General features: G+C 39.5%; 1 protein-coding gene across 8 annotated transcripts in view; it reads left to right on the top strand.

The window, feature by feature from the left end:
• Nucleotides 1-27,545, top strand: part of AUTS2 (activator of transcription and developmental regulator AUTS2) — a 792,614-nt gene that overhangs the window by 505,012 nt on the left and 260,057 nt on the right. The window contains exon 1 of one of the 8 annotated variants that reach the window (XM_072882450.1): nt 16,517-16,589. The exons of the other annotated variants lie outside the window; for them this stretch is intronic. Coding sequence (XP_072738551.1) covers nt 16,539-16,589 — 51 coding nt within the window. The 5' untranslated portion in view covers nt 16,517-16,538. Of the gene's footprint in view, nt 1-16,516; nt 16,590-27,545 lie in introns of those variants that run through there. 8 annotated transcript variants of the gene reach the window in all.

Genomic DNA, 27,545 nt, shown 5'->3' with positions numbered 1-27,545 from the left:
AGTGGTCCCAATTCACAGGAGCAAGGATGCATTCCTGAGCCTTTTGGGGCAGTGCGAAAGGTGGGTGCATCCCTCTTCACAAAGTTGTGGAAGCAGCTGTCAATGTTAGGTAGCAAAGAGGGAAGAGAAGCTCATTGGTCTTTTGCTTTGCTGCCCACCTCTTCTGGGGTGCGTTATTTTCACAGCTATACTCGTTAAGAAGTTGCCCTGAGTTGCTCTTTGTTGCCCTAAGAAGGGCAACGAAGCTGGTGAAGGGTCTGGAGCACAAGGCTGATGAGGAGCAGCTGAGGGAACTGGGGTTGTTTAGCCTGGAGAAAAGGAGGCTGAGGGGAGACCTTATCGCTCTCTACAACTGCCTGAAAGGAGGCTGTAGAGGGGTGGGGGTCAGTCTCTTCTCCCAGGTCACAAGTGATAGGACGAGAGGAAATGGCCTCAAGTTGCACCAGGGGAGGTTTAGACTGGATATTGGGAAATTTTACTTCACAGAAAGGGTTGTCAAGCATTGGAACAGGCTGCCCAGGGAAGTGGTTGAGTCGCCATCCCTGGAGGTATTTAAAAGCCATTTGGATGAGGTGCTTAGGGACATGGTGTAGTGGTGGGCTTGGCAGTGTTAGGTTTACGGTTGGACTCGATGATCTTAAAGGTCTTTTCCAACCTATAAGATTCTGTGATTATATTGTAAAAGTATAGTATGGTACATAGTCATGTATCTGACTGTATATATAGTTAGAGATATATATATAGTGTGTATATATATATATATTCATCATCTAATTTGAGGCCTGTAAATTTTCACTGCATTGTTTCTGCATGCTGACCACTTAAAGAATGCAGATTAGGAAAGTTTTGGGGGTTGGAGTTTTTCTTTTTACCAGGAGACAAATGTGTTCCTTAAACTAGTCTTACTAAGGTGCTATTTGAGGAAAGAAATATAAATTTATATGGCTTTCAGAAAAAAAGCCAAAATATGCTTAATTGAATCAAGATACAATGACAAGCAGATGAGGTTTAGCAACATGTAATATCTGTTAGAAACACTGGGTGACAGACAATAGGAAACACCACTCAAGTGCCCGAGTGACATTTTTATTCAATGGAAGACAAGTACTTGGCAGCATCTTCACTTTATCATGGCTCTGTATACACTGATACTTAAGCAAACAGTTCAATTAACGGTGGCTGCCCTTCATCTGTTGGAGCATTGTTAGTGTTATTTCCTGTTTAGTTAATCTCAAAATTGTATTCCAAAATCCCAGACCAATTAGGCAGACTATCAAAACATTTGGCTTTAAAGTACATCAAAGAATGTGGAGTGGCTTTTTGTGCTAATTTTTGTTTGTAGGTCAGGCAAGTTTTTGCCGGATTTTATAAGTTTTGAGATGTGTTTGAGATCTCCAGCTGAGACTGTCGGCCTATGCAGCATCCATCACAAACTGATGTCTCCCTTTAGGTACATGTTGGAAACCGCAACCACATTCTTAATCAAACTTATATTAAACCAAGACAAGGGAAGCAGTGCTCATTTTGCATTTGGAAGACCTGGATTTTGCAATGAACTTGGGGGTGTATTCAGGTTCTCAAGGGAATGGGCAGAGATTTTAATTCCCTAACAGTGCCTGAAACAGTCAATCCATGGAGCAAGTGGAGGTCAGATGTCAAGACAGGCAGCTGCCAAGAGACAAGGAAGAGAAATAATAGGAGGGAAGGAAAAAAAAACCCCACCATCAAAGTGAACTGATTCACTATGTGAAGTTAAGTGAACTACATTACAACAGACATACTGTCTGGAGGAACTAATTGCTCGTGTGGTTAGGTAACTCAGGTCTACCTGAGACCTTCTTGACTCTGGAAGCTATTAAATAGAACAGAACTTGCTAAAAGCAGAGAACTTAAAAACCATGAGCTTTACTTTGAGATAACTTTTTATTTTCTCCCTCCTTTCTCTCCCCCCCTTCCTTAAAGGAGACATTACTGGTTTAGAGAAGATTTCAACAGCTTTTTGGCAATACAGAAGACTGTTCTGTAGTCTCAAGTGATTATTGTGGAAGCCCTGCTGATCTTTTCCTGAAAAGTCCAGAACCACAGAAATTTCTTAGCATATTAAAAAAAGAAGACAATCTATGTGTTGTGCAAGCTTTGAATCTGCTCCATAAAGCATTTTCTTTGTTATTAACACAGACATGACTCATTTCTTGTAATACAACATTTGACATTTATGTTGGTGGCAATTAAAAATGGGTGAAGCAGTTCTGGCAAAAACAGCTGGCCTGAAAGTGTGTAGTGAGCAGAGTATACTTCTCTTTTAGTATTCAGAATAAAAAAGTCTAGGTAGCTTTGGAAGGAGTGGGGAATGGGACAAAATAGGTATTCATCTATATGTGTACTTTGACTCAGATTGGAAATGGATGTCATACTCGCACCTGTAGAATTCCTCCTAAATAAAGAAGTTAGTCATGCAGTTGTATGGGATTTCTGAAAGCATAGCACTTGTGATCATGTCTTTTAAACTCACCTGACTGAATATATAAATCTACGAATCAAACTTTCAGCATCAATGTCTGACTGGAATCACTATGATACAGCAAGAATTATTATTCTTACGACATTTCTAGTTATTCTGTGACACAGTAATGCTAAGTGCTCTTGTGAATGGCCATTTGTTGTAATTTTCTGGTCCAGAGATAAGCTAGGAAGAATACCAGAATGAGCAAAATAAGAGTAATACAGCAAAATGGAGAACATCAAAGGCTTAAGGAAATAATTCAGCATTAAACAACTGGCATAGACTAAGTTTGATTTCTTGCCAGGTTTTTATATACATCCTGAGTATGAAAATTCCAGCAAACTCTCCCATACTTATTTTTACTCTTTGACATGAGGAAAGCATTTTGTTTCATCGAGGTCAATGAGTGTATCAAAATTATGCCCAGTTCCTTTCAAAGGGGAAAATACACAAAGGGGCATTTTGCTGTGATTTTGAGGGGAAAATAGGATAATTGATGTGAGGATTTTGGAGATAATTCCCATTCCTTATGTTAATGCATATGGTAGGTTGCTCTTGAACAAAGTTTTCCAGGAAGTGGCAGGTTCTTAAATTTAAACAAGCTACATTACTCAGGGATATTTTCTGTGAGTACTGAGAAGCTTAGAAAGCAGCATCTTAAAGTAAGTATTTGAAAAGAGTGAAAAACTTTTCTATTATATGTCTCTGGGTTAGTTAGGCATCCTAGGAATGTAGGAGTACATAGGTTTTATTTCCCTTTCAGCTCAGAGAAGAGTATTTTCCGTACCATGCAGGCTTTGAACAGTGAAATTGAGATTACAAGCAAAAAATAATAAATACATTTCAAACTTTTCTGTTCTCAGTACATGGAAGGTATGGAGATTATGGAAACTTTGTTGTACAATTGTATACTGTATTGAATCAAATAGTTGCGCTAGTCATCAGTACAAAAAGAAACAAAATAAACTAGAGCTTCAGTGTGCCAAAGTCCATAACTGAATAAGGAAGATAGAAGTCAGTTTTTTTCAGTTTTTCTTAGAAAACACAATGTGTGATTTCCTTTTAGCATTGAACATCTCTAGACACAGGTTGAGTGGATGATTTGCTAGTTGTTCACTCTGTAAATAGTCCTTTTATTGAAGTGATCAAGTTCTCTTGACATGAAATTGAGAGACAAAACGAATACCATGAGATGGTTTTTCGTAGTGCAAGTAAATATATTTTATGTGTGAATTTTTATCCCTTCTACCTAACCTGGACAGCACATTAGAATTCTGTTAAAATTAGCTTGTACTGAAGCACATCCCTTGTCTCAAAGAAGGATTAACATTCTGGATTTTATGTCTATTTTTATTATTAAGGTAGTGAATTGATATCCAGTTTAGATATCCAATCAACATTATAGTTCAGCCATTAAAGCTAATGTATTTTTATATCGTATGTTGTGACCCAGTCCCAAAGGCTAAGAAGCAATAGGACAGGTAATTCTGTAATATGAATGAAAGAGTAAAGGCTGAAATTTTGAGGTACGTGTGTAATACATATGGACCGTGACCCACCAAAATGGAAAGAAAACAGAACAAGAGAAGAGAAAGCTGATAGATTGTATCCAGTCATCAAAAAAACAAGCAAAGGAACTTGTGGTGAGTCATGGGATCATTAACATTCAAATAGAGCAGGCAGAACTTTGTTTCTTTTTTATAATGAGATGAAATATACACAAAAAATAGAGATTTTAAATCTTTTTATTTTCCTTTTCATCACGAAATTCTGGTGAAGGTAGAGCTGGGGATGAAAACATTTCCTGAAGCACTAGGGAATTTAGGTGTTTCTAAGTCTGGTATCCTCAGAATCAGCAAAAGAAATAGGTGGGGTAATTACCTTTATTCATTCCATGCATCAGCAGACTTTCATCAGCAGGTGCTTAATGGTGCTATGTACTCTTAATTAGTGATCTTACCATTTAAGTAATAAGACATGTGAAAGTGGGCACTATTATCTAGTAATTGACCATATTGGAGGTTTGACAAGATGCTAAGAGTGTTTAACATATAGATAAGATCAATTATAAGATAATGCTTTCTACTGTAATGAGCTGGCATAAGTAGGAAACTTGCTTTTAAGGTATTTATCAGGCAAGAATCCTAGGACAGAACCATGGCAATTTTTCTGTGGATAGACTTAGGATAAATGTCAGTTCATGGGGTCTGGAGCTCTAAATAAGGTGGAATGATGGGACTGATACAATTCCCACAAGTGATATGAAATAATTAGCTTAAAAGAGAGTGAATGAAGAAAACACAAGTTCCTGGTTTTGGGAAATTTGTAGCTTTTGTGATTAAGTTACTTTTCAGAAGCTAATTATTTTTCTGTAAAGGAAAGTGAAAGAAGAGCATCTCTTATCAGGAGACTGATAAGAAGGGTGCTAAGCTCTTAAAAAAGGAAAGGAAAAACCCTCATTCAAATAAGCAACTGTGAAAATAATGTGTAGCTTCAGCAGGGAGTATTTCTGAGTGCTGGAACCCCTTGCCAGAGCACTGCCAATTTCATAAGAGCATTTCAGGTGTGTAGTTATTAGTGCATTGAGAACTTTCATTGTTTGGCTTTAGGGTCTTGAATTTCAGATTCCCTCATATAGGATCAAGAAGAACTGGAGATGACAGATCTGATCAGCACTGTCACCCACCAGAATGGAGGTGAATTAGGGGAAGAAAGGAAGATCAATAGAAAAACTCAAATTCAGGTATACAGAAAACAGTGTTTTCAGGGAACTGTCATTTCGGATGCCACATCCTAATTCCCTTCATTTTCTCAATGCCTTTCAGAAAGAAAAACTACTAAGTGAATGCTGGTAGAAATAAAGCCCTGCTTCCTGGACCTGAAATGAAAATACCTCCAGCTGTCTGACCAGCAAAGAATTTACAATCATGGCATGACTTGAATCAGTAAAAATGAATCCTGTTAGGTGGTTCCCTTTCTGTCTCACATACACATTCTACAAATGAGGATTTGGGAGTGTTCAAAGGTTGTTCTCTATGTTGCGTTTTATTTTCCTTTGAAAAGTAGTTTCACTGTATCTTCAAAGTGATTTAATTTATAGAAAGTTATCATATACAACTTTTAAGATGTGAGAATTGGGGGATAAAAGACATATTAAGGCAATGTATTTTCATGGGTTTATATATAAAAGTTACAGTGTTTTGCTTATATTCGTTTTCTTCGTGTAATACATGAGCCAAAAAACGGCTCTTGCTTTGGTTCTCATTTCCCATTTTACACAGAACATTTGGAACAAAGCTACTCTGCCATCTTTGGTTAGCACTCACAGGCATAAAGACAGCCTCTGAACACTGTGATCTATTCTTTCTTGAAGCTCATCTGTTGCTTTGCTTCAGGTCCTGAGTAGAGAGATGCACGTGGCTGTAAACTCCAAACTCAGATTCTCCATGTTCCTCCCCCTAAGCTAGACATCGCTATTTGTCCCCTCTCTGTAACTGTGGCTAGAGCTGTTTGGAGAGTCTGAGTTGTTTTGTCTTGCAGGAAACACATTGTTTAAAACTCTATTTCAGGTTAAGAATGGGATATAAAAATGTAATAACTTTTTTTATCCCCAAATGGAAAATTTCAAATGCTCAAACTAGAAATCTCCAAACAGGAAACTACAGTATCTTTGGTTGCAACAAAACATTGGCTATTCTAAAAAATTGCCTTTTTCTCTTCCTTCATCACTCTATCAGAAAGTAGGACTATATCACTCTAATGGCCATTTTCCTGTGGCCAGCTTTCTTTGGGATAGATGTCTTTTGTTGGTGCACTCATTCATCTTGGATTACTGTTGTGACGGAAGGGAACGTAGACTTGGCCTCCATCCTGCTGCTTCCTATTTTGTAAGCCCTGTACATGGGGGAAGGGAACGTAGACTTGGCCTCCATCCTGCTGCTTCCTATTTTGTAAGCCCTGTACGTGGGGTCAGGGAGGATCCTAAGTTGATGCTACTGTCTCCACTATGTGTGCACCCTTTTTGACTGCAGGATATGTGTCCTTCATGCCTTTCCACAGGAATCTGACTGTAATTAAGCTGCAATTTAGGATGATTTGAGAATGCCAGATCAAATTGGTGGGGTGGGGTGTATGTTGTCAATGCAGTGACTGGCTAGATTAGTTGAGTTTCTGATGGTCACAGAAGAACCTTTCACAGGTTTCACCTTTCTTAAAGAGGGGAGAGAGAGAAAAAGCAGGTAACAGTAATGATTACCTCTCTCTTACTGCATTCAGACTAACTGTTTTTACAGATAAGTCATGCTACCATTATCCCTGTTGTACAGATAAGGGAAATGGTTTGTTTATGGTGGTCCATCAATCAAGTAGTTTGGGTAAGAATTAAATCAAGATGTTTCTCGTTCCTTGTTTAGGGTTTTAGCTAGGTATGCCTTAAATTTCTCTGGTTAAATATTGATTTTACATTTATAATGCTTTCATTTTTTGAGGTTTTCCCCGATGTTTCTGACTGCGAGTTCACAATCTGACTTCATGGTGCTCTTGTAATTAACCCATGAAGATTAAAATTAGTGTCATTATCACTGTAAAAGCTAATTGTTGCCTGTCTTATTCAGTAGTCCAGCAGTAAGCAGTTTAGGCAGATGTCCAGTCTTGCTACACTGATGCATGCACTGAGTACTCCTAAATGTCCTTATTGGAAGGGTTTTATTTTTCTGTAGCAATCAAATATACTGTATTCTTATTTTTGTGAGAAATTAGTGGCTTCATTTAAGAAACATAATCTGTCACTTGAATTGCTGTCATTGAGTTGTAAAATTTCAGTAACTGATGTCTCCAGAAGGGGAAGGCCCCCTTTGCCCCCTTTTCCACTGTACAAACCTAGTCTGAACCTGTTAGTAACTAACACACTGGGTGCCTGTACAGCACTGAGAGACCCAGGGGATTAATCTGCTGGATATAGACTGGTTTGTCCTCTGAGAAGCGCTGCATTTAAAAAAAAAAAAAGAAAAAGAAGAAGAAGAAAGAAAGAAAAAGCATCTGCTGATGAAAGTAGCTGTCAAATTAGCAGGTCTGGAAGTTGTGTGCATTGTTATGAGCTGCTCAAGTTCACACCAGAGCGACCCAACCCCATCCGTCTTTCTCAGTTTACATTTTAATTGGCTTGTAGTTAAGTTTTTTAAACACTGTGAGACTGCTGACATACACTGTAATATCATGTGAATAATTTATAGGAGCTGTTCGAGATGAGCTTTTTTTTTTTTTTTTTTTTTTTTTTTTTTTTTTGAGAATTGGATAAAAGAAGAGAGAGAATTGGAGGGGGAACAGTAAAGGAGAGGAGCAACAACAAGCCAGCAGCATGTTGCTTGCTGGGTGTTAAATGTTTTTGCTGGTGCATCTGACTGCATTTGGGATTTCACATAGGTTTCTACAATGCAATCTTATTAATAACTGTTCTGTCAGGAGAGCACCCAATTAAATTGAATTCAGTTTATGGTTCCCTTTACATTTCTTAAAAAGTGTGGATATAAAGCCTCTCCAGTGTGAGGACTGGCTAACAAGGAGTGTGGGGGTTGGGGTTCAGTTTGTTTTACTCCTTTTTCTCTCTCTTACTTAGGACTTGGCTGTTTGCAAATTCAGAACCTGGCACTCCAGCCCCCCCAGCAGGGTTTTACTTTCCCCTTGCGGAGGCTGCAAGGGGTGGACAGGCTCCCCAAAAGAAATCCCAGCCTGTTTGGAGACTTACCACTAGAAACAGGCAGTGCTGGTCATGTAATTAAGACTTAAGGGAGCATCCTGTTGCTTTCTTAGGGAGCTCAAAGTTTGCTGGGGTACCTTGAATGTGACAGGAATACATTCTGGTAAGGTTTTATAAACTGCCAAGAGCTGCTATTTAAAGAAAAAATAAAGTATTCAGTCAGTCAGTGACCGAATTTACAGAGAGTACAATCAGTTGTTGATGTCTTGGGAGCATATGAGAAAGAAACAGAAGTTCAGCCCTGGCTCCCTCCCTGCTCCTCCTCCCTGCTGACCGGGCAGGACTTACTGCTGGGATTTTCAGAAGTTGGTTATTTCACTGTCTCCTGCCTTGTGCACATGTGGGTTGCAATGCTCTGTCTGGCTACTGAAGGTGAAATTTAGATTCTGACCATCTCCTGCTGCAGGTTGGTTGCAAGAAAAATACACAGTATAGCTTTCCCTGTGGGCCGATGTGTTGAGCAGACCATGGTGCAGAGTTATGTTTACTGACTTAGATGGAAACTCGGTGTCAGAAGTTAGCCTTTGATGTTTGATTTCATTCTACTTTGATTTAATCTCTGGGGATCATTTTAGCTGTTCAAATGTGACTTCTGTGCACAATTTTGAACACAGCTATGATTTGGAGAATTATTGTGTTACATATATTCCAGCTATTGATACTATAGTTATAACAGATTTAAACTGTTGAGATACTGTTGAAATGGATTTTGACCCAGAGGTGAAAGAATTACTTGTCATTTTAAATGTACAACCATTGTCCTTATGTGAAATGGATGAAGACTTGCACTTTGGTAGCTCTTAGCTTCCGATAACTGCCAAAACTCTTGGAGAGCAAGGCTTCTATATGGAATTCTGCTTGTTTTCACATGGATTTCCATTTTTTTCCCCAGTAATTTGCTTTAGCATTCGTACAACACATTACTCTCTTATGTTCTGCTTGTTTGAAAAGTCTTTTGTCTACTCTGCAAGATAAAAAATCAGCTCATACAAAAGCTTTGTGTTGTATTGTGCACCTGACTATGAAGGTCAGAGATTTGGGGGATCTCAATGTGTTAATGATACCTGGAATGCATGTATTGTTTTAAAAATACAGGCAACAGTGCTCAGGCAAAGTTGCATAATTCAGTGCTCAAGAAAGCTAGATGCACAAGTTCAATGACCACAGTGCTCCTGCCCGCGAATCTGAGGGAGAGATCCAAGTAACAAAAGCCTAAATCCGTAGAGATGTACCATTTCAGGTCTGTGAGCTTTACCTTGATAAGAATGCCCAAAGCCTTAACCCTCCATTCTTAACACGTCCTGCGGTGCCTCGTTTTTACAGCATATGCTGTGTGACATCCACATTAATCTGAGAGCCCTGCAGTACCAAAGCACAGCAGGACGAGTTAAGGACAGGCTGTTGGCCTTAACTTTCATTTTTCTGCTTTTGTTGCTGTGTGTCATGGATAAAGGTGACCTGCAAGGGAGGAGGGGGAAAAAAAAAAGCGATCTGCTTGTGTCCCATTTGCTTCGTTAGGTTGTACAAAACGTTTTGAAAGGTTGTTTGTTTAGTTCTTGGCTTTTTTTTTTCTTTCAGAACTATCAGATCCAGACTTCTCTGGTTTTCCTAGGAGACATGGTAGAAAACTGGAGAGCTCTTGGGATTAAAAGTCTAAAGCTCAGGCATTTGAAAGGGGAAGAGGATTTTAGTTATAACATTTTTAACCTTTCTGTTCTTTGTTTCTGTTTGTTAGTACCAGCTCAGCACCCCTCCTGCTTAATGTCTTTCACATTCCGGTTCTTTGGTTAAGATGTGACGATCTCTCATTCCCACTCTCTGATCCTCCAGAGAACTCCAGCAAATACAGATGTTAAACAAACACCCTCCTCAGACACCACATATATGTACAAACTCTCAGTCTTTTTTCAGATACACACACACAGACACAACATCTTTTTATTGTTCGTTGCCTACATTTTGTGTCTACCCCTAAACTTCTTGAGGGCACTCCCCTTAAACTCCACTTGTCTTATTTTCCCTAAAAGAAAAATCAGAACATAACATCTACTTACTTCAAAGAGAAAGTGCAATTATATTTCTTTCATATATATTGAATGCAACAGGATGGTCTGACTGAGAAATTTTAGAACATGCAGAAAATATTTCTTCTAATTATTTTTTTATTGAAGAGCTAGTTTTGTACTATTTATTTTTATTATAGTTATTGTTTTGTTAGTGGGGTTCTAATCCTGAAGTTTAATACAAATAAAAGAATAGGAAGAGGAATTAATAATTGATCTTAATCATCTCTTTGGAGCTGCTGAACTCTCCTCCAATTAATTTGAGGCATTACAAGAGCTCTTGTAGAATGAAGGGGGCAAGCCCATGTATTAAGAATCTGTAGAGCTTTGGCATATATGACAGTACCATGGGGACGCTCACTTTATATCCCTGCACATGTTCCTTTTACGAGTAGTGACTTTAAGAAATCTGGTTAAATCAACTGAGAGGCCTTTTAGTGTCTGTCAGCGTTTGGAGAGATCACAGCAGACACTCTTCCATCCCTGAAAATTGAAAAGCTTTGTCATTTTTCTTAACTATAGCTAGATTGTGATTGTAAATAATCAGATCCTCTGATTTTTTTTTTTTTAAGTTGTCTAAACATACAAATTTTGAGGGAGCTGTAAAAGCACGAGTTGAACAGTTGAATGCATTCTGCATTAAAGGTACTTGAACTGTGAAATTTATAAAGCTTGACTACATCTTTAGCCATGCCTAGTATGATGGCACTATCAGTAATTTCTGTTCTGAAATACAAAGATGGGTCTGAGTATTTAACATAAAGAAACAATCTAATAGCTGATCTGGCTCCTTTTGTGTACCTGGACTTGCTTCTTGTTTGACATCAAGAGATGCAAGTATTTGTGGCAAAATTTCATGGTCTCACGGCTTCCAGCATGGTCTGGAGGATGGCGGTTGTGCTCCTAGACAATTTACAAGGTTTCAAAGTTTGTATTTGTTCCTCTTTGTACTGTTCCTCAAGACAAAATCTTCTATGTGAAAATGAAATTGCATCGAAATACGTGTTTTTAGACCAGAGATGGCTGTCTGTGTGTATGCGTGGTTTTGTGTATTTGAGCGTGTCTTGTGTGTGAGAAGCATCAGCAGTGTGTGTGGTGGGGTGCAGATGTTGGTCCTTGCTCTGCCTGATCAGAGCAGAGCATCCAGAAACTCTCTCAAATGACAAAGGGATTTAAATCAAATCAGATAAGTACTTGGAATCAAATTTGAGTGGGTAAAAAAATGACTGCTTGCTGTGCAACCTGGAGATCATCCCACGTCCCTCCCAGGAAAAAGTCAGGATTAGCTGACTGTCACTACTGACAGTCTTCCAGACCAGTGAAACCATTAAAGGAAAAGCAAAACTCTTGTTTTTTCTCCAGAGCTTCTCAACATTTTTCTCAACTGTGTTATGATTCTTCTGTGAAGAATGTTTACTTTGAAATAGCAGCAACTTTTGGCAAATACGAAGTTAACCAAAACCATTGTAACCATATTTATAGACAGAGTTTCTACAATGAATGCAGTTTGTTTAACTGTGGGCTTTGGCCCTTGAGTGTATACTGACCACAAGAATTTACAAATCTCAGTGGTAAGTGCATACTTTGTTTGCTGCACAAAGTCTTTTGTCAGTCAGAAGCACTGCTGTCGTAGTCTGTCTTGTGCTCTCTGACTTGTCCAGACTTGGCTGGTTTTTAACCATCCTTATGTTATTCATTACGTTATGGTGTTCATATCTAAGCACCAAATCTGTATGCTTTGTGTCATGGCAGAGTGTAGGTTACAGAAATATTCTCAAGCTAATGTTTTTCCCTCTCCCTTTTCTGTTCACGGTTCTGCTGTGAAATGTATCAGAAGTGTTTTCTTGGAGAGAAACATGATAAGGGAACCACTCGAGTTATTCTGGCAAAACAGAACAGCCGCTATCAAGACGTTGTGAACACCAGTCGTGCTAATTCATTTCAGGAGAAGCGTATGTTAAAGCCTCTCAAGGCTGGGCCTTTCCTTTGAGACGGACACCTTCCCACTCAATTCCATCTTTGCCTTTCTGTTTCCTCCAAGAACGCCTCTTTGAGAGCTGCTGTTAATGTGTGGTATCAGAAGGTGGTTTAATGGTAAACCGAAACACATACAGATTTTAAAGCCTGTCTCCCAGTTGCAGTGCTCATGCAGTATTTCTGTGCTGCTTGTGACTGCTGCAATGGATTTTATGTCTTTGCTGTGGGAGTGTCAGGACAGTTTTAATTACTGTCAGTTACTTTCAGTTCTGGGCTGATAATTTATAACAGGATTTTGAAGTGACTAATACTAGGTGCCTTTCTATATTAGCAGCATTTTCTTTCTCAGGCCTTTTCAACAGAAGTGTCAAATCATGCTTTACCCAGCTGTTGGCCAAGTTTGGATGGTCTGGGACTTAGGACAAGCACACACATGTTTAGATGCTTTTCCCAAATATCATCCAAGTCTCTCAGGCCTGACAGATGGTTTGGCAGGACTAATTACACTTCCTGCTTTTGTCACAGATTAGCAGTGTCCGTAAGTCTTTAACACGTGAGGGCTGTTAAGGAACCGATGGGGAGTAAGCTCGTTTCATTTTACGGCATACTAAAGAAGGGGCTCCAAAGGAGAGATGATCAGAATTGCTTTTGTTCATGTAATTTAAAAAGCCCAAACCTTACAATCAAGAGGATAGTCTGTCCAGCTCAGTGTGAAGCCAGGTTGTTCAAGGAGAGCTTTTACGGTCGTTATCCATGAGGTATTGCCTCCCTAGGTCTTGTACTCTGCCTTTGTTATGGCTGATGTTTTAAGATGTCTCAAGATTGTTTCCGTGTGTCAGTGGATTTCAGCTATTAACAAGTTGTCTTTGAAAATCTCTACTTGCCTGAATAATGAGAATATCCACGCTTGTATTAAGTAGAACATACTTATGTATGTACTCTGCAGCTGTAAAGTGCTGGGAACAAAAAAAAACCACCCAGGCTGTGTAAAGCTTCTTGCTGCTAAGGTAATAAAATGCCATCTGCATTGGTCATAAGAAATTGGACTAAGCAGGCTGTTACCACATATCTCTGATGCGGTTCCCTTATTTACATGTTCATTGCTCTGCTGCTGTCACAAAATTTTTAGACATATTCTTTATAGATATGTAAGCAAATGACTAAAACTGGAAACAGAACTTTTAAATGTTTGAATATCAAAACTCAGAAACATCTAAAACTTCTGATAGTGTTGCTTTCCTGATTTATGAGTCTCCCACTTTATAAATCATGTCAGGAAGAATAGCTGTAGGAGGGAAAGGACTCTATTGTCCATAGTTCGTGACTGTCCTTTCATGAAACTTATTCCCTTTTTCATGTGAAGAAATATCCATAACTGTTTATTAGTCTGGGCTAATTTTATAATATAACTTAATGTAGCCAGCAATTAGTAAAAGTTCAGAAAAATCTATATGAAAGGAAATTTGGCACAGCAAAAACCTGCTGCTGTGCAGATGAATCTCAATAATTGTTTTGTTGTGTTATGATACACAAAGTGCAGTACTGAAGCAGTGATGCTCTTGCTCCAAGTGAAATTGGTGTGAGATGAAAAAGTAATTTAACACTAAAACTATTTCTTCGTAGCAGCACAGCGGTAAAAAAAGCCCCAAATTCTACTGCTCTTTGAAAGCGTTATTTTCAGTGAAACAGGAGGGTTGATTGTATTTAGTCTAAAACTATTAATTATGCTGTTTAATGTGACCTGCAGAGAGCTTGCTCACCAGATGGGATGGAGCTCATCCTTTGCCATTTGTTATGTGTGTTGAGAGTTGGGAACTACTTTGCTTCTCTGAGGTGCCACTGCACAGGCCGTAGGCGCAGGCAGCGATACTGCATGAGTGAGCAAGAAACTCATCTGCATTCAACCTGCTAGTATTTCCAGCGGCGCCATCAAAAACGCAACACCTCCCCTTCTCAAAAAAGGATGTGTCCTGGTTCCTTGCCCTGCTAATTCTTGTCTGTGATGAGAAAACTACAGGTGGTACAGAGTGATCATGTCGATCAATTCAGGAAGAAATCAGCGTCGCCATGTGAGCTCTTGTGGCAGGCAGAGAGCAACCTCCCGTGTATTAGCCTGAACTGTGGTCTCCACCAACGTTCAGGAGAGCCTCCTGCTGTACTTACAAATAAATAAATAAGGATATTTCCATCTTTTCTCTCTCTTCTTGGCTTGCAACAGGAGCTCATGAATCAATCGTCAACAAGCCAACTTCTCAGCCAATTGTGGTAATGATGTATGCGATTAACAGGCTGTGATTCTTTCTCTTCTTTCTTTTTTCCCCCTTTTTTCCAGGGTTTTTTCCCTTTTTTTTTGCAAATATGTAAGAGGGAGTTTCTTGTTACAGCAAGCGAAGGGGGGGGTCTGTTCTGTGGCGTGTCCCACTCCCCATACGCGAGCACGTGAGTGTGTATCTCACTGCCCTGCCATGTGCTGGGTGGGAGGAAGTTTTTCCTAGCCGAGCGGCACACAGCTCTGCCTGAGGGATTGAGAACATATTGCTCGGCAGGTGGGGCCTGCTCAGACGCATTTAGTGTTATTTCAGCATTGACAGCAAACATACATCACACGGGCCCATAATGCCAGCGTGCTCCATAGTAACCTGATCAAAAGGACTGCAACCTAGAAGCAGAACGCTCAGCCTTAATGTAATATTTTGACCCAATAACTGCTCCATGGGAAGTCAGGGCAGCGCCTTGCTGTCCGGACAGCCTGGGCCTTCTCTGTGTGGGTCTCCTTGGAAGCTGCTTTGAGTGTGAGCCCTAATGATGCTTTCCCTTCCAACCTGCTGACTTCTTTTCTTCTTCACAAGGCGTGGCAAATCAGACCTAGCCATGAAAACCTCAGATTATTGAGGGTCCTCTGCAAATGCAAGCTTGTGGATTTTCAGTTATCTACTTGTTTGTTAGAAATTTATATGGTTTGTCTGCTAGCTGGTGAGGTATGTATAGCCCTCTACAGGAAATATTGTGGTCCAGAAGTGCCACGTCTTAGTATCAAAATGGAGAGTTCCATAATTACTTGATATTTTGTTCAAAAGGTTTTCCTTTGGTCAAGGATGTGCTTATGGTGCTGTCTACTTTGTTTCAGCTGAGGTATGGGTAGATTTTTTTCCCTGCTAATTACAATCATTGTAGGTTTGGTTTTGTTTTATTTCATTTTAAAAACTCAGCTAAGTAGCAGGTTTAGTTGAGAGTCTGATCACAGTCCACAATGTGGCTTGCACTTCATAATCCAACTTCTTACACAAGCTGTCAAGTGAAAGTGGAGTCAGGAGGAAAGGTACAGAGAAGTAATACATGCCATATATTTTGCAAAGCATCCTGCAAGCAAACTTCTTTTTAAACATGGAGACTTCTAAAGGTAAAGGTTACAAAGTTAAAGAACCTGCCCTGTTCCTGGAAGGTGCTCTGCATCCTCCATTCTGACTGTATTTAATGGGTGCATAAGAGAGAACTAATATCGTACTTTAAAGAGAAGAGAAGCTGGGGAAGAATAAAAAAGCAGCATCTGGAGGCTCACTAGGATATACAACCACCCTGTCTTTTCCAGGTAGCACAGCTGCACAAGAGTGATTTTAGTCTGGGCAAAGCAACAAGAGTCAGTGTAGGGCTGGAGAAATCCAGCCATGGAAAGGTCCTTAAAAGAGGTAGGAACAAGTGAATGGTGGATTTTCTATCCAAGGATCAGATTCCATTTCTTCATTACAGAGATTAAAATCTGACCTCTGTGGGTTTGGGTTTTTTTTCTTCTGAGACCTACAGTAACTGATGTAAAAGAACTGCATGGATTAATTCCCAGCAGAGACTTTGTAAGACTTATTCAGTTCCTCAGTACATTGATTTCTTTATCTACGGATGTATTATAGGTAGCAGCTAGCAGTAGAAGTCAGTTTGGGCAATGCTTTTATGTACAACACACAATGCAAACCAGCGGTGACTGTTTGATAGTTCATTTTGCACTGCTGTAGGTACTACCAGATTGGCACTAAGATGTAGCACCCGAGAAAATTCAAGTGCTCAATGAGAATGGAAAATTTTATCTTTAAATTTGTCCAGAGGCATTATTCTGTGATGGGATTTACCCGTGTAAATCCCTCATGAGGAAAGATTGAGAAATGTCTCTGCTTTCTGTTTTAGTGTTTTCAATTGGCAACCAAGCGAGAATTAAATAATGGGAAAAGCTCCAGATGCCTCAGCTAACATGTGGAGAACTTCCTGTGGTCGTTTCAAGAGTCTGTTTGATTTCATTGACGTAAGTAAGCAGAGTAGATGAAGCCTTGGTAACTCCCCGAGATGGATGAAACACGTCAGGACACAGGCAGACAGACTTTTTTGTCATCCTCAAGCCTAATTTTAAGCTTGTGGTTACCTCAGGAGACTGATATTTCCTGAAGTCTGTACCACGGTTCATTTGTGTATATGTGCATTTGTGTTGCAAAAGCAATTGATTTTGTGAGCAATTACCTTCTGGAGCCAAAAGATACAATATGCCAGGGTCAGAGCTGGCTCAGTTCCGTTCCTGCCTGAGCGCAGCTATTACAGATACCTTGGTTTGTTCTCCTGTTACTATGTTTTTCAGGTATTCACCCCTGGAAAGAAATACAGTAAGTCAGACCAAGTTTACGCTGTGAGGAGGAGGCAGGTTCCCCCCGCCCCATCTAACTTTGAGTGGAAGATGTCATAGGAAACAGTCCTACGCTTTGCTGAGGTTTCTCCAAACAGGAGCTGGAAGAGCTCAGCAGCAAGCTTGATTAAGCTGACCTATAAATCCCGCTGATTTCCTGTTGACTGCGTCCCCTTGGCAGTGCTGATGAAATGTTACAGGTGCACCTGGTGCATTCAGCAGAGCTGCAGGTGTCTCCCGCAATATGCACCCGTCCCATTTGGCAGCAGTCGATGGCTAGTAGTTTATTAGCTCACTTTTCACCTGTCAAAACTCCTAGAAAAATGCCAGCCTGGTGTTTCAGTGCCTCTACAGAATCAGGCTCTACTAGTTTGAGTCCTTTCAAAAGCTTGTCAGACCTGTCTGCAGCTGTACTAGTAAACTGCTAGTTTGTTTGTTTCTTTGTTTCTGCAGATTCATAGGCTCTGTGAGGAGCTGTCATTTTGCTTGCAGAATGATACTAATTTAAAAATAGGAAGTCTGCTAAAGTATTAATGATACCAGATGCGGCTGTTACTTTTTTTTTTTTTCTTTACCTGTCATGTACAATAGCGATGAATGTTATTTTCCCAACTGCTGCGCTGAGACGGGAAGAAAACTATGAAAGAATCAAGATTTCTTCCTTTGCAATATTGTCATAAAGTGGATTTCTTTGGGCAGAGATGGTGAGTTTTTTGTTTTGAAAGAGCATCACTTAATCAGTGCTGTACAACCATATTGCACCTCATTTTCCTCACATTGCTAGAACAAGCTGTGCTACAAGCATGGAGAAGAATGAAGTCTAACTGCCTTAGATTTGTCTCCTATGTCGTACAACTATCTTCCCTTCCCTCTGCCCATGCACACGTTACGTACTTCTGGCTCTGTTGTATATTCCTTCTCTTGCCGAGCAAAAGACATATCCTGTGTTTTATTAGCTGAGTGGTCAGCTGTCTCTTAAAAGGGCTGAGCTATATCTCTCTTTCCCATACTAGAGTTACTGATTTGCATAAAACTTCTCATAACTTGATGTTTTTTAGATCTCTATCAAATTTAATTGAAAGGGAACAAGGGGTTTGAAAATTACTAGGGCTGGGTGGACTGACAGCCTGTTTGCATTAAAACTTGTTTTCACAGAAAGCCAGGCAAAAAATTAAATAAAATTGCACGTCTCAGTAGTGTGATTTGTGCCACACAGATATAAGATAACAAAGGCACCAGCTTCCACTTTATCCCTGAAGGATTGGTGAAAAAATTACCATTTCAGGTTAATAGTATTTCACAGATGCTTTGTAGGCTGCCTGAGTGACTATACAAGGCACAAGACCATGGATAATCAAGCTTTTTGTCCTCTTATGCTCCTGTGTGGCACCTACCAGTTGTCGGTGCTGTGTAGTATTATTCATACAGGAAAAGGAGATAAAGTAGTATTGAAAGGGAAAAGCTAGTGGTGTCCATAGCTTTTATATCCAAACAAAGAGTGGAGAAAAAAAAAAACTCAGAACATGTATGCTACAGGTATGATTCTGTCCCCGATTTTCTCAAAGTAAGATCACATAGCAGTTCTGAAGTGTAAAAACACTGTGTTCAATTTTATCTGCCCAAGTAATCACTTGTACTGCACATCAGGGCAATTTATCAGGCACGGCAAACGTCGGGAATGAACTTTGAGCCCTTGTTCCTGAAGAGCAGGGGCTTGGTGGGACAGCAGAGGTTTTCAGATTTTTTCAGCAGATGGACTCCCTTAAGCTTTTATCAATGGAATTAGGGACCCCAATAAAGTAAAAGAAACCAAGTCCATTTTTACAGACCCTCATATGAGGAGTACCTGAATCCCTTGGGTTCACAGACCGCAGACTGAAAAGTATTGAGCTAAAGAAAACATTCTGTTAGCAGTTAGCAGTATAGGAAATATGACTTACAGTTCGGCAATTCTAATCCTATCCATCTGTGGGGAGGGGAGCGCCTGCACATGTGCACACACACACACACATACACGCATTATTGCATTATTTGGGGGGCTGGGGTTAATTTAAAAACACTGTTTCTTAAGCTTAATTGAGATTTCTTGGAGGCCTGTTTTTGCACATATAAAGGTTCATTACCAGGAAATCATAGTTTACAGTGTTTATCTAGTGAGTTATGAAAATACCAGATAATAAGACTAATGACTCAACACAGCATTTTCCAAATTGTGAAGTAATCTTTGGATTTTCCAAGATTATTATTATATTAGTTGCACTTTTTAGTCTGTCAGAAAAGAAATAAATAAAAGGCCTGTATTTTCCCATTAACATTCAGAGAACATCTGTTGCGTATTGTAAATAACATACTTATAAAGCAAACTGATAATAACTACTCAGACTATTTTCCTGTTCTGGCTATAGCATTCAGCGCCATACAATATGTTATATACTACACTCTTATTTGGCCCAGAATAAAATGGAATTCTTCTAATAGTACCAGTCAATTACATGTAAAATAATCCGAATAGTTTGCAAAAACTCTGAACTCTAAAAACATACACTTCAGATTGTGTTAATAAAGAACAATAATGATAGACCAGAGTACAGAGATATAAATTGATACAGCTCTGCATTCGGAAGAGCATGTGACTCTGAGATTATGTTGTGGTTGAAGTGGTTAAAACAGGGAGGGATGAAAGAGTTTTAAAAATTGCTTTTCCTCTGAATCTCTCTCAAAATGCATACCAACCCTAGAATAAACTATTTCTGAATGCTAATCAGACTAATAGGAAAATAACCCCATAGAGTTCTCCTTTGAAATTCCACCCCTAAAATGCTGCACTTTGTCCTCCTGAAGTTTCTAACTCAGTTTTATAAGATTGAAGGTGTAGATTAGATTTTTTTTGCTTCCTGGGAGGCTGTAGTCTACAATTAACTTGGAAGTCCTTTGAAGCTGAACTTTTGCTAACATTACCTTCTTTAACTGCTAAAATAATCATGGTCTTATTGCAGTAGCAATAATACAGCAATAATACAAGTGGCATGGTGAATACAGAACAACGTCACAATTTTCACAATTATGTCAATCTAAAATTGTCATAATTATTACAAGAATAAGGCCCATGCTATTGGGAGTTTTCAGCAAGGTAGAGGGTGTACTTGATGTACATTGAAACAAGCTATTTCCTAAGAGCCAAGAATCAATAGCTCTTCGACTGATCAGTAGGTGCATGCTATAAGTAGAAGCCTGTTCTCGTAATAGTCTCCTCCCTACTGAAGTCACCTAAGACAGACAGAATTGTGTCTATAAACACGTACAAGTACAGCCAATCTCTTTCCTTCCCAGTGAAGAGGAGGAAGAATAGTTATAAAAGGATAACTTTGTCTTTTCTAATTGTATAATAAAATCACCTGAGTTTCTGGGTGTGTCCCTCATCTTTTGCATATTTAGTTTGCTTTACTTCTGCTTCATCCCTTCTCTATTTAATTATTTCTCTCTTCCCGTCTGTGCCATTTGGCATCGCAAATGCCCTGTTCATGCTTGCTGGTATGTAAAGGCCTGAACCTTACTTTATTTCACCTTGACATATCCTTAGTAAAGAAAAGCAGAAGGGAGAAGAGTGGCAGTTGGCTAGAAAAGCTTTGTCTTCTAAAGCAGCAGTATCGTGAATGCCATCTGTTACAGTTATCCATAATACAATCTGAATCAGAACCAAAGTAGTTAAAATGCCTTAACGCACGCATATCTCACAGAGTTGCTAGGGCATGATTAAGTGCATGGACGAAATACTTGCACTTCCAGAAGTCAGGTGATAATGTTTCTAAATAATATATTGAAGGTTTTCCTAGAAGTCCCATTCTTTCTAACCTCAGTAGTTCCAGATTCAGAGTACCTTTAGTTAGTTGAATCTTTCCTGTGGCTTAATGGACCATGGCTGAATTCCCAACTAATCTGAATTTTTTATACCATAGTCCATGTCACCAACCTCGGCATGACAAAATAAAAAATAAAGTAATTAGTGTGAGCATTTGAAACTCTCCTCCCTCTTTCATGCACAGTGATTTCAGGGGAAGTAAAAGATAGGAAATCAGACTCTGAAAATGTCTGTTTTTCTGGGTACTTCCACAGTCGTGTTCAAACTAAAACTGAGAAAAGCCCTAGCTCTGTGTACACAGATAAATCAGTCCTCCAAATCCGTATCTACACAGTGCTTTCTGCAGTCTTTCATTGCAAGATCATTTGTTAAGTAATTTAGATTTGATGTCCGCCTCCTTTAAATGTGCACAGTCCCTGCCATCCTTTCATTTTGTATTTAGTCTTGTTACAGTCAGTGAAATTACAGGACAGCAATAATGTTGGCCTTGTCCCCTTGCCTTGTTGTCAGGAAGAGTTTGTGTCACCATGTGAACACTAAGGAGTCGTGGGTTTAGTATGTTTGCAAGCCCTGTAGCGGTTTGCAAGGTTTTTTGAATTGTGCATCCCTAAAAATTTTCTTTTGAAGGTGTAGAGTTATCTAGTAAATTTAAAGCTACCCACTAGTGGTTTGCTCTTCTTCCTTGTGAAGTAGGTCTCTCTTGGAGGACATTTGTGGGATTTCAGGATTCAACAAATCACAGGTTAAAAACTGCTGTGTTACAGTATGTGATGAAATAAGGAACAATTATGTTCCTTAGATGGGCAAACGCGAGCCCATGCATGCAGACATACTTCAGTGGAATTAACTGCTTGGGAGTTTGAACTGAAGTTTGGGGGTAAGTGATTGTGTGCTGTTTAAATGAGTTTCTGAAAACTGTGGTTGCGTTTGTATTGCTGAGTAAATTCAGTGGGGTAATATAGATGCATATTTGTCAAAAGAGCAAATGTGAAAATATAATGTAGTCGCTTAATGAGATCTCAATTTGGCCACAGTATCATGAGATAATATTTAATAGACCATAGAGTCAATGGATCTATTTCCTCTCTCTGCTGTCATTGGAAGGTGGGAGCAACTTTATAATGGTGCTGTAAGAAGCTAATGTACTTCTGTGCTGGGCTGCTGATAGAGTAAATCTGTATGTGTTTTCTTAAGGCTCAAGGTCCTTGTCTTTTGCCTACTTACCTAACACTGTAGTGATGAGTTTGTAGGGTTAATGCCTAGTTTTAAAAAATGCGTATTTTTTTCCAGCAACAGGAAATTATAAACCTGTTCAGCCAACATGAATACATTTTACTTTAAAAAAATATGCTGAAAGCGGCATAGTATGCCATAAAAATATACATCATGTGCCAAGACAAGCAATTGATGCTCTCCTATAAAATACAGTAAACACCTCCTCCCTGCCCTTCCTTTGGCTGTCAATCAGATTTCAGAATCATGAAATTTTACAGTATTACTGGTTAGAAGGGCTCCCCACTGGGAGCAGATGCCATCTCTGTCTTCATAGACTCAGAGAAAGTCCTGACATGTTTCAATGGCGTTCATACGTGGAAGTCTGTGAAATGGAAAGGAAAACAGCTTTTTCTGTCAACCTGTCACTGATATAAGCTCTTACATTTCATCAGAATGACTAAACTTTAAAGCTGTTTCTTCAGTGCTGAGTATATTTGAGAACTCCCAAGTGTTATCAGATTTATAGAGTCCCAGCATATGATAGAAGACCAAAGCATTTCGTGGCATGATATTAAAAATTCATTCAGATACTCGATAAAGCGTGGATGACAAAAGTCTGAAATGGAATAAGGTAGAGTGAATTTCTCCATGGTTTATTGACCTTGATTCCTCTACACAAAATAAATAGACAGAATGGACTAAAATCTCTTCTTTATGAAGGCGAAATCCTGGCAGTCAAAGACTGGCTCATAAAAATACTCTCTATGGCACATACCTTGGCAATGTTAGAAGTTGGAGGCAATGGAAATTTATTGCTGGTGCCGCAATGTATGTGTCTGTATTTCAGAGAAGGAGAGAGCAGGGGCTGCTTTTATGAGGTTACTGATGTTATTCTGTGGAGAACAGAGAAAGAAAACACACTTACTTTTGTCATTTTGTGTTCTTTCCCTGAAGGTATAATAAGATAAAACACTTCCCTTTGCATACCCATTTTTTATTTGTTTGAAAAAGAAAGAGAAAAAGCAAGTCGTTTAGAATGAGGAGTTTGACATCTTTCCCTGCTGAAAAAGGCTGGGGCTCCATACTGCTCAGAGAGGTTTTCCTGCCTTGCTGCAGTCGGAGAGCAGAATGCCTCATTGGTTTCAGATATTAAACTTTTGTGCTGAAAGCCCAGTTGGAGCTGGTGTGACAAATGGATTTTACCTGCTGCCGAAAAACACAACCCCCACCTCTCTACACCTCCCATCTTGCCTAACCTAGCCCCCAAGAGCACTGAAACAGAAAGCTGCCCTTAGGCACCATCTGTTTCTGCCAGCTTCTACTATGGGCCCTGCCTTTACATCTGTTAAGTAGAGGCAGCTTACTTGATGAGTTGTTTTGAAGAAATAGCTGGTCTCCCCACCATGTTCATTAACTGTTGCAGATCTGTTAAAGAGGGGCTCTGTGATGCAATTGAGCTGTAGTTAACGAAATTCATTGAAGTCACAGTCATAGATTATTTTTGCATCCCGCAGGGATAGAGAGCAACACTGTTTTCTCTTCCCTTTGAAAATAAAATTCTTTTCTGTTTGCCTTATGAAACACCATTTAAAGCAGTGATGAAATCTAAAGGGGATTTAAAGTGACTAGTTGGCGACTGATAATTTGTTACTCCTCCTTGTAAAACACAACCAAGTTGCATGCGTAGCACATCCTAAAACAAATATATTAATCATGTATCCCTTCCAATAATGAGAAGTAACTGTTTTATTCCTGGTACCTCCTTAAGTACCCCAAAGCTACTGACTTGTTAAGCTGACATTCTTCTCATGGACAAGCCCAGCTTTCTGGAGCCACTGGGATTTTTTCATGGCCAGTGATCAAGAAACAAAAGAAACAAAACAAAAATCCACTTAAAATACTTCAGAAAAATTGATTCAGTATGTTTGTGTTTGGATTTGTTCGAATTAGAAAACAGCGTTTAATAGACATTTAGAGGAAAGCAGGCATCATACAGTTTACATAGAAGACAGTATCACACAAATAGAAAGGAAAGACGAAGTTGAGGGGAAGGGGGGAACAGGGTCTTGTTTTACAGATGATGGATACAGACACAGAAAGAGAGGGAATGGGGGGTTACCCAAAGTTGCTAAAGAAGAGTATGTGGCAGCCAGGAATTAAACCCATGGTTTTAATAATCTTACGGCCTTAAGCCGTAAGCATGGGACCATCATTTCTGTGCCGGCTGGACAGACGGTTTACCGAGTTCTCCATGTGTACAGAGTTGCTTTAGAAGCAAATCTGGTCATAATACAAATGGAATTTTCTTTTATTGTATATGTTACATTTTCATCTAAAATGATGCCCTGAAGCTATAATTATGCATTATAATATAAGCTATACAGAGATGTCCCTGTTGGTTTTAAGGATGAGGATAATTTATATATTAGTTAAAAGCTGGCACCTCTGAATCTGAGTCATATGTAGTAAAATAAATATGAGTAGTTCCATGAGCAAAAAACTTATCAAAGCCTGGTTTCCCATAGAGAGTTAATTGAAACCTCTGATTGATGCTTTTTCCTTGGAGTTCTTATAACATTCCTCTTCTGTGTGCGTTTTCTGGTATGAAGTGAGGTGTGATCACACACTGCAGCCTTTCTTTCAGGCTTATCGGGTCTCTATACCAACTGGCCGCCTTTTTCAGAAAACTCACAGGAGCTTAATTATCTTTGAAATCTCTTGTCAAATATGGGTGAAATTGGCCAATGAGTTCAAAAATTTTGAGAAGGTTGAACAGAGGGGAACTTCATGGACTGATCGCACAAGCTTTGTTTATCAGAAAAGCACGCTGCAAGGAAGTCTTTGTGAGGGTTTTTGTGTATAGTATAATAATGCCAACAGACAGAGATTAGATATCGTGAAACTTGACTTGACATGTTGACTCAAAAGATGACACTTAGACTGTTTATTCAAATTGCCTAACCAGAGCAAATAAAAAGCTCAGTTCTGCTTCCTTTACTCGCACAAGTAGTTACATTGCGTTGGTATAATTGGTGATCTGCTCTTTGTCATTTGACTCTCCTCTTACACAGGTAGTCATATAGTGAGAAAAGGTGACAAGTATTGCCTGAGTTAAAATGATTCGTAATATATGAACTGATATATGTAAAAGGGCACTGTCCTACGCTGCTGTGGCTTTCTAAGCATAGAGCTCTGGTGACATCAGGAATATTCTGCAATTTTCTTGTCTAAACATGCCACTTGGAAAACACATGACATGCATAAGAATTAGCAATTTGCACAATCTAAAGAGAATTATCTGTTTGTCTCTAGGCGATTCACAAAAATATGCCCATAGCAATTTGAGGCATTATAAATCCATCCAGGTTGGTTCTGACCATGTTGCAGAAGTAATTTCGACTGGCACATCAGATGAAAGAACAGATTTGAAAACAGTAGTGTGCATGGCCCTGAAGGTTTTATCTTGGCTAATATTCCAGGCACCTTATGGCACTACTTTGGGTTTCTGTGAAGACTCCAAATAAAGTGTCTGTAGCCTGATAAAAGATTTAACACATTTTTTTCCTGAACAAGCTTTATAAATGTTACGCTAAAGATAAAGAATGTACTTGCTGATGGGAAGCAGCTTATTTTTCGGTGTACTCTTCACTAAGAGCACCCTTTACACGTGGTGCTTCTGTATTTCCAGTGTGTGGTTCGTGCAGCAGTGGAGGTTCTGTAACAGTAACACTGGGGGGTGCAAATTTGGGATTTCATTTCTACTTTTCAATAACGCTCATGGAAATTCCTTAATTTACTTTTAGCAAGATATCTTTGTGGTTCCAAATACAAACAGCCAGAACAAATATGTCCACCGAAACAACTGTATGAAGGGTCAAGAATAGAAATAAGTAGATTATGTTTAGCAACACAACTTGTATTATGTGCGACCTGAACGATGAGACAGAGAGCAAAGGCTATCGCAAGAGTTAGCTTTAGATGGCCTCAGAGAAAGGATGGTTTGCTCTTCATGTGAAAAATAAGATGCTTTCTCAGTGTTTTCTCTGCTTTCCTTATTTGTGTTTTGTCTCATTTTCTATTTGCTTCCACTAAATACCAAGGGAGGATTTAGGCACCTAGTTTGGGTGTCTCAAGGAGAAGCATATTCAAGACTACCTTTTTTCTGTGGATAGCAGTCTCCTTATCTCTCTCCAGTCAAGGGACAGAGACCTTCTCCTCTAGATGGTGATGCTGAAAGCTTAAGGGCTGCTGTATGCCTTAGCTTAGATGACGACTCCCTTCTCAGCCCCCAAATATTTTAGGAACACTTTCTCCTTCCAAGGCAACACTGTAGGGCAGGAGCAGGGAGACAGACAAATACCTGGGGTCAAAGATGAGCTCTTTGCTACTTCTGGAGCTGGTAAATGTTTCCTTTATTATCTCCTCCTAGGCGTGTGCTTGGCTGACCTTTTTTTCTGAACAGATCTGCTAGCTTCTGTGGCCTTTCAGGGCTCATGTGCCTCGGGAGGCTGTCTAATTTTCCAGCTGAATAGGGTCCTAAACGCTATAGGGCACTCACTCGCATTTCTTCGCAATTTATTTCCGTGGGTTAGAAATCATAATGAAGGGCCACGTGTGTTCTGCCTGAGTAGGCACTGAACAAATACAGAGCAAGGGGTTCAGGATAAGGCCAGTACATTTTGCTGGAAGTTCTGCTTCAGTCGTTATTTGTAGTCGTTATCAAGGATTAAAAATATCATTTACCCCATTATTTAGATATTTCCATTGGAGAGAGCTTACAAAAGGAATGTAGATATTAATTTCACTTAGAAAATGGAGAAATAAAGCTTGACAAGGTTGTTATATGTCTGGTCCTGAAAAAAACTAGTCTTGTACACCCTGACCCATCCCCTTTTTTCCCCCAACACGTCGTAGAGCAGTGGCCATGCACAATCACAGTTGTTCTCCTTGGTAAATACCAAATACTCAGCAATGAAGAGAGTTTTATTTTCCCAAATGTAACGGAGACAGAAGGGATGGCTTTGGGGGACAGAGAGGAACATGTATTGCATTCTTTCGGATTTTAAATATAATCAAAATATTCCTTAAATTTTGTGACTGAAAGCTAAAGTACAACTGTTTCTTATTCTGGTGATTTTAATCAGATGTTCTGTCATTGCCCAAATTATAGGTTTTTCCCCCCTGGTCTTTGTACTATAAATAATGAAGACCAGTGCCACTATTAGAGAGAGGCCTAAGCGCCATTTGAAAGACCTTAAAGATCTGTCGGGGAAAGCTAGGATTGTCCTGTGGCTTTTTCTGTGTTTTCATGGCAACTGGCTGCTACCCGCATCTGGAAAAATGGCTGGTTTTCACATTGCTCTGCCTTGTGTTGCAGTAAATCTGAAGCTGGAGTTGCTGGTGCTGTCGCCCATGTTTGCAGTTGGTCTCCGTGGCCATGCAGCACACTCATCGTATGTGCCGTAAGGGAGAAGGGGCATCATGCCGTGCACACATGTGCTTTGTCTAAT

This window comes from Ciconia boyciana, chromosome 17 (assembly GCF_034638445.1).
Source record: "Ciconia boyciana chromosome 17, ASM3463844v1, whole genome shotgun sequence".
NCBI lineage: Eukaryota > Metazoa > Chordata > Aves > Ciconiiformes > Ciconiidae > Ciconia > Ciconia boyciana.
Note: the sequence above shows the minus strand (reverse complement) of the source record. Positions and strands in the feature narration are given on the sequence as shown.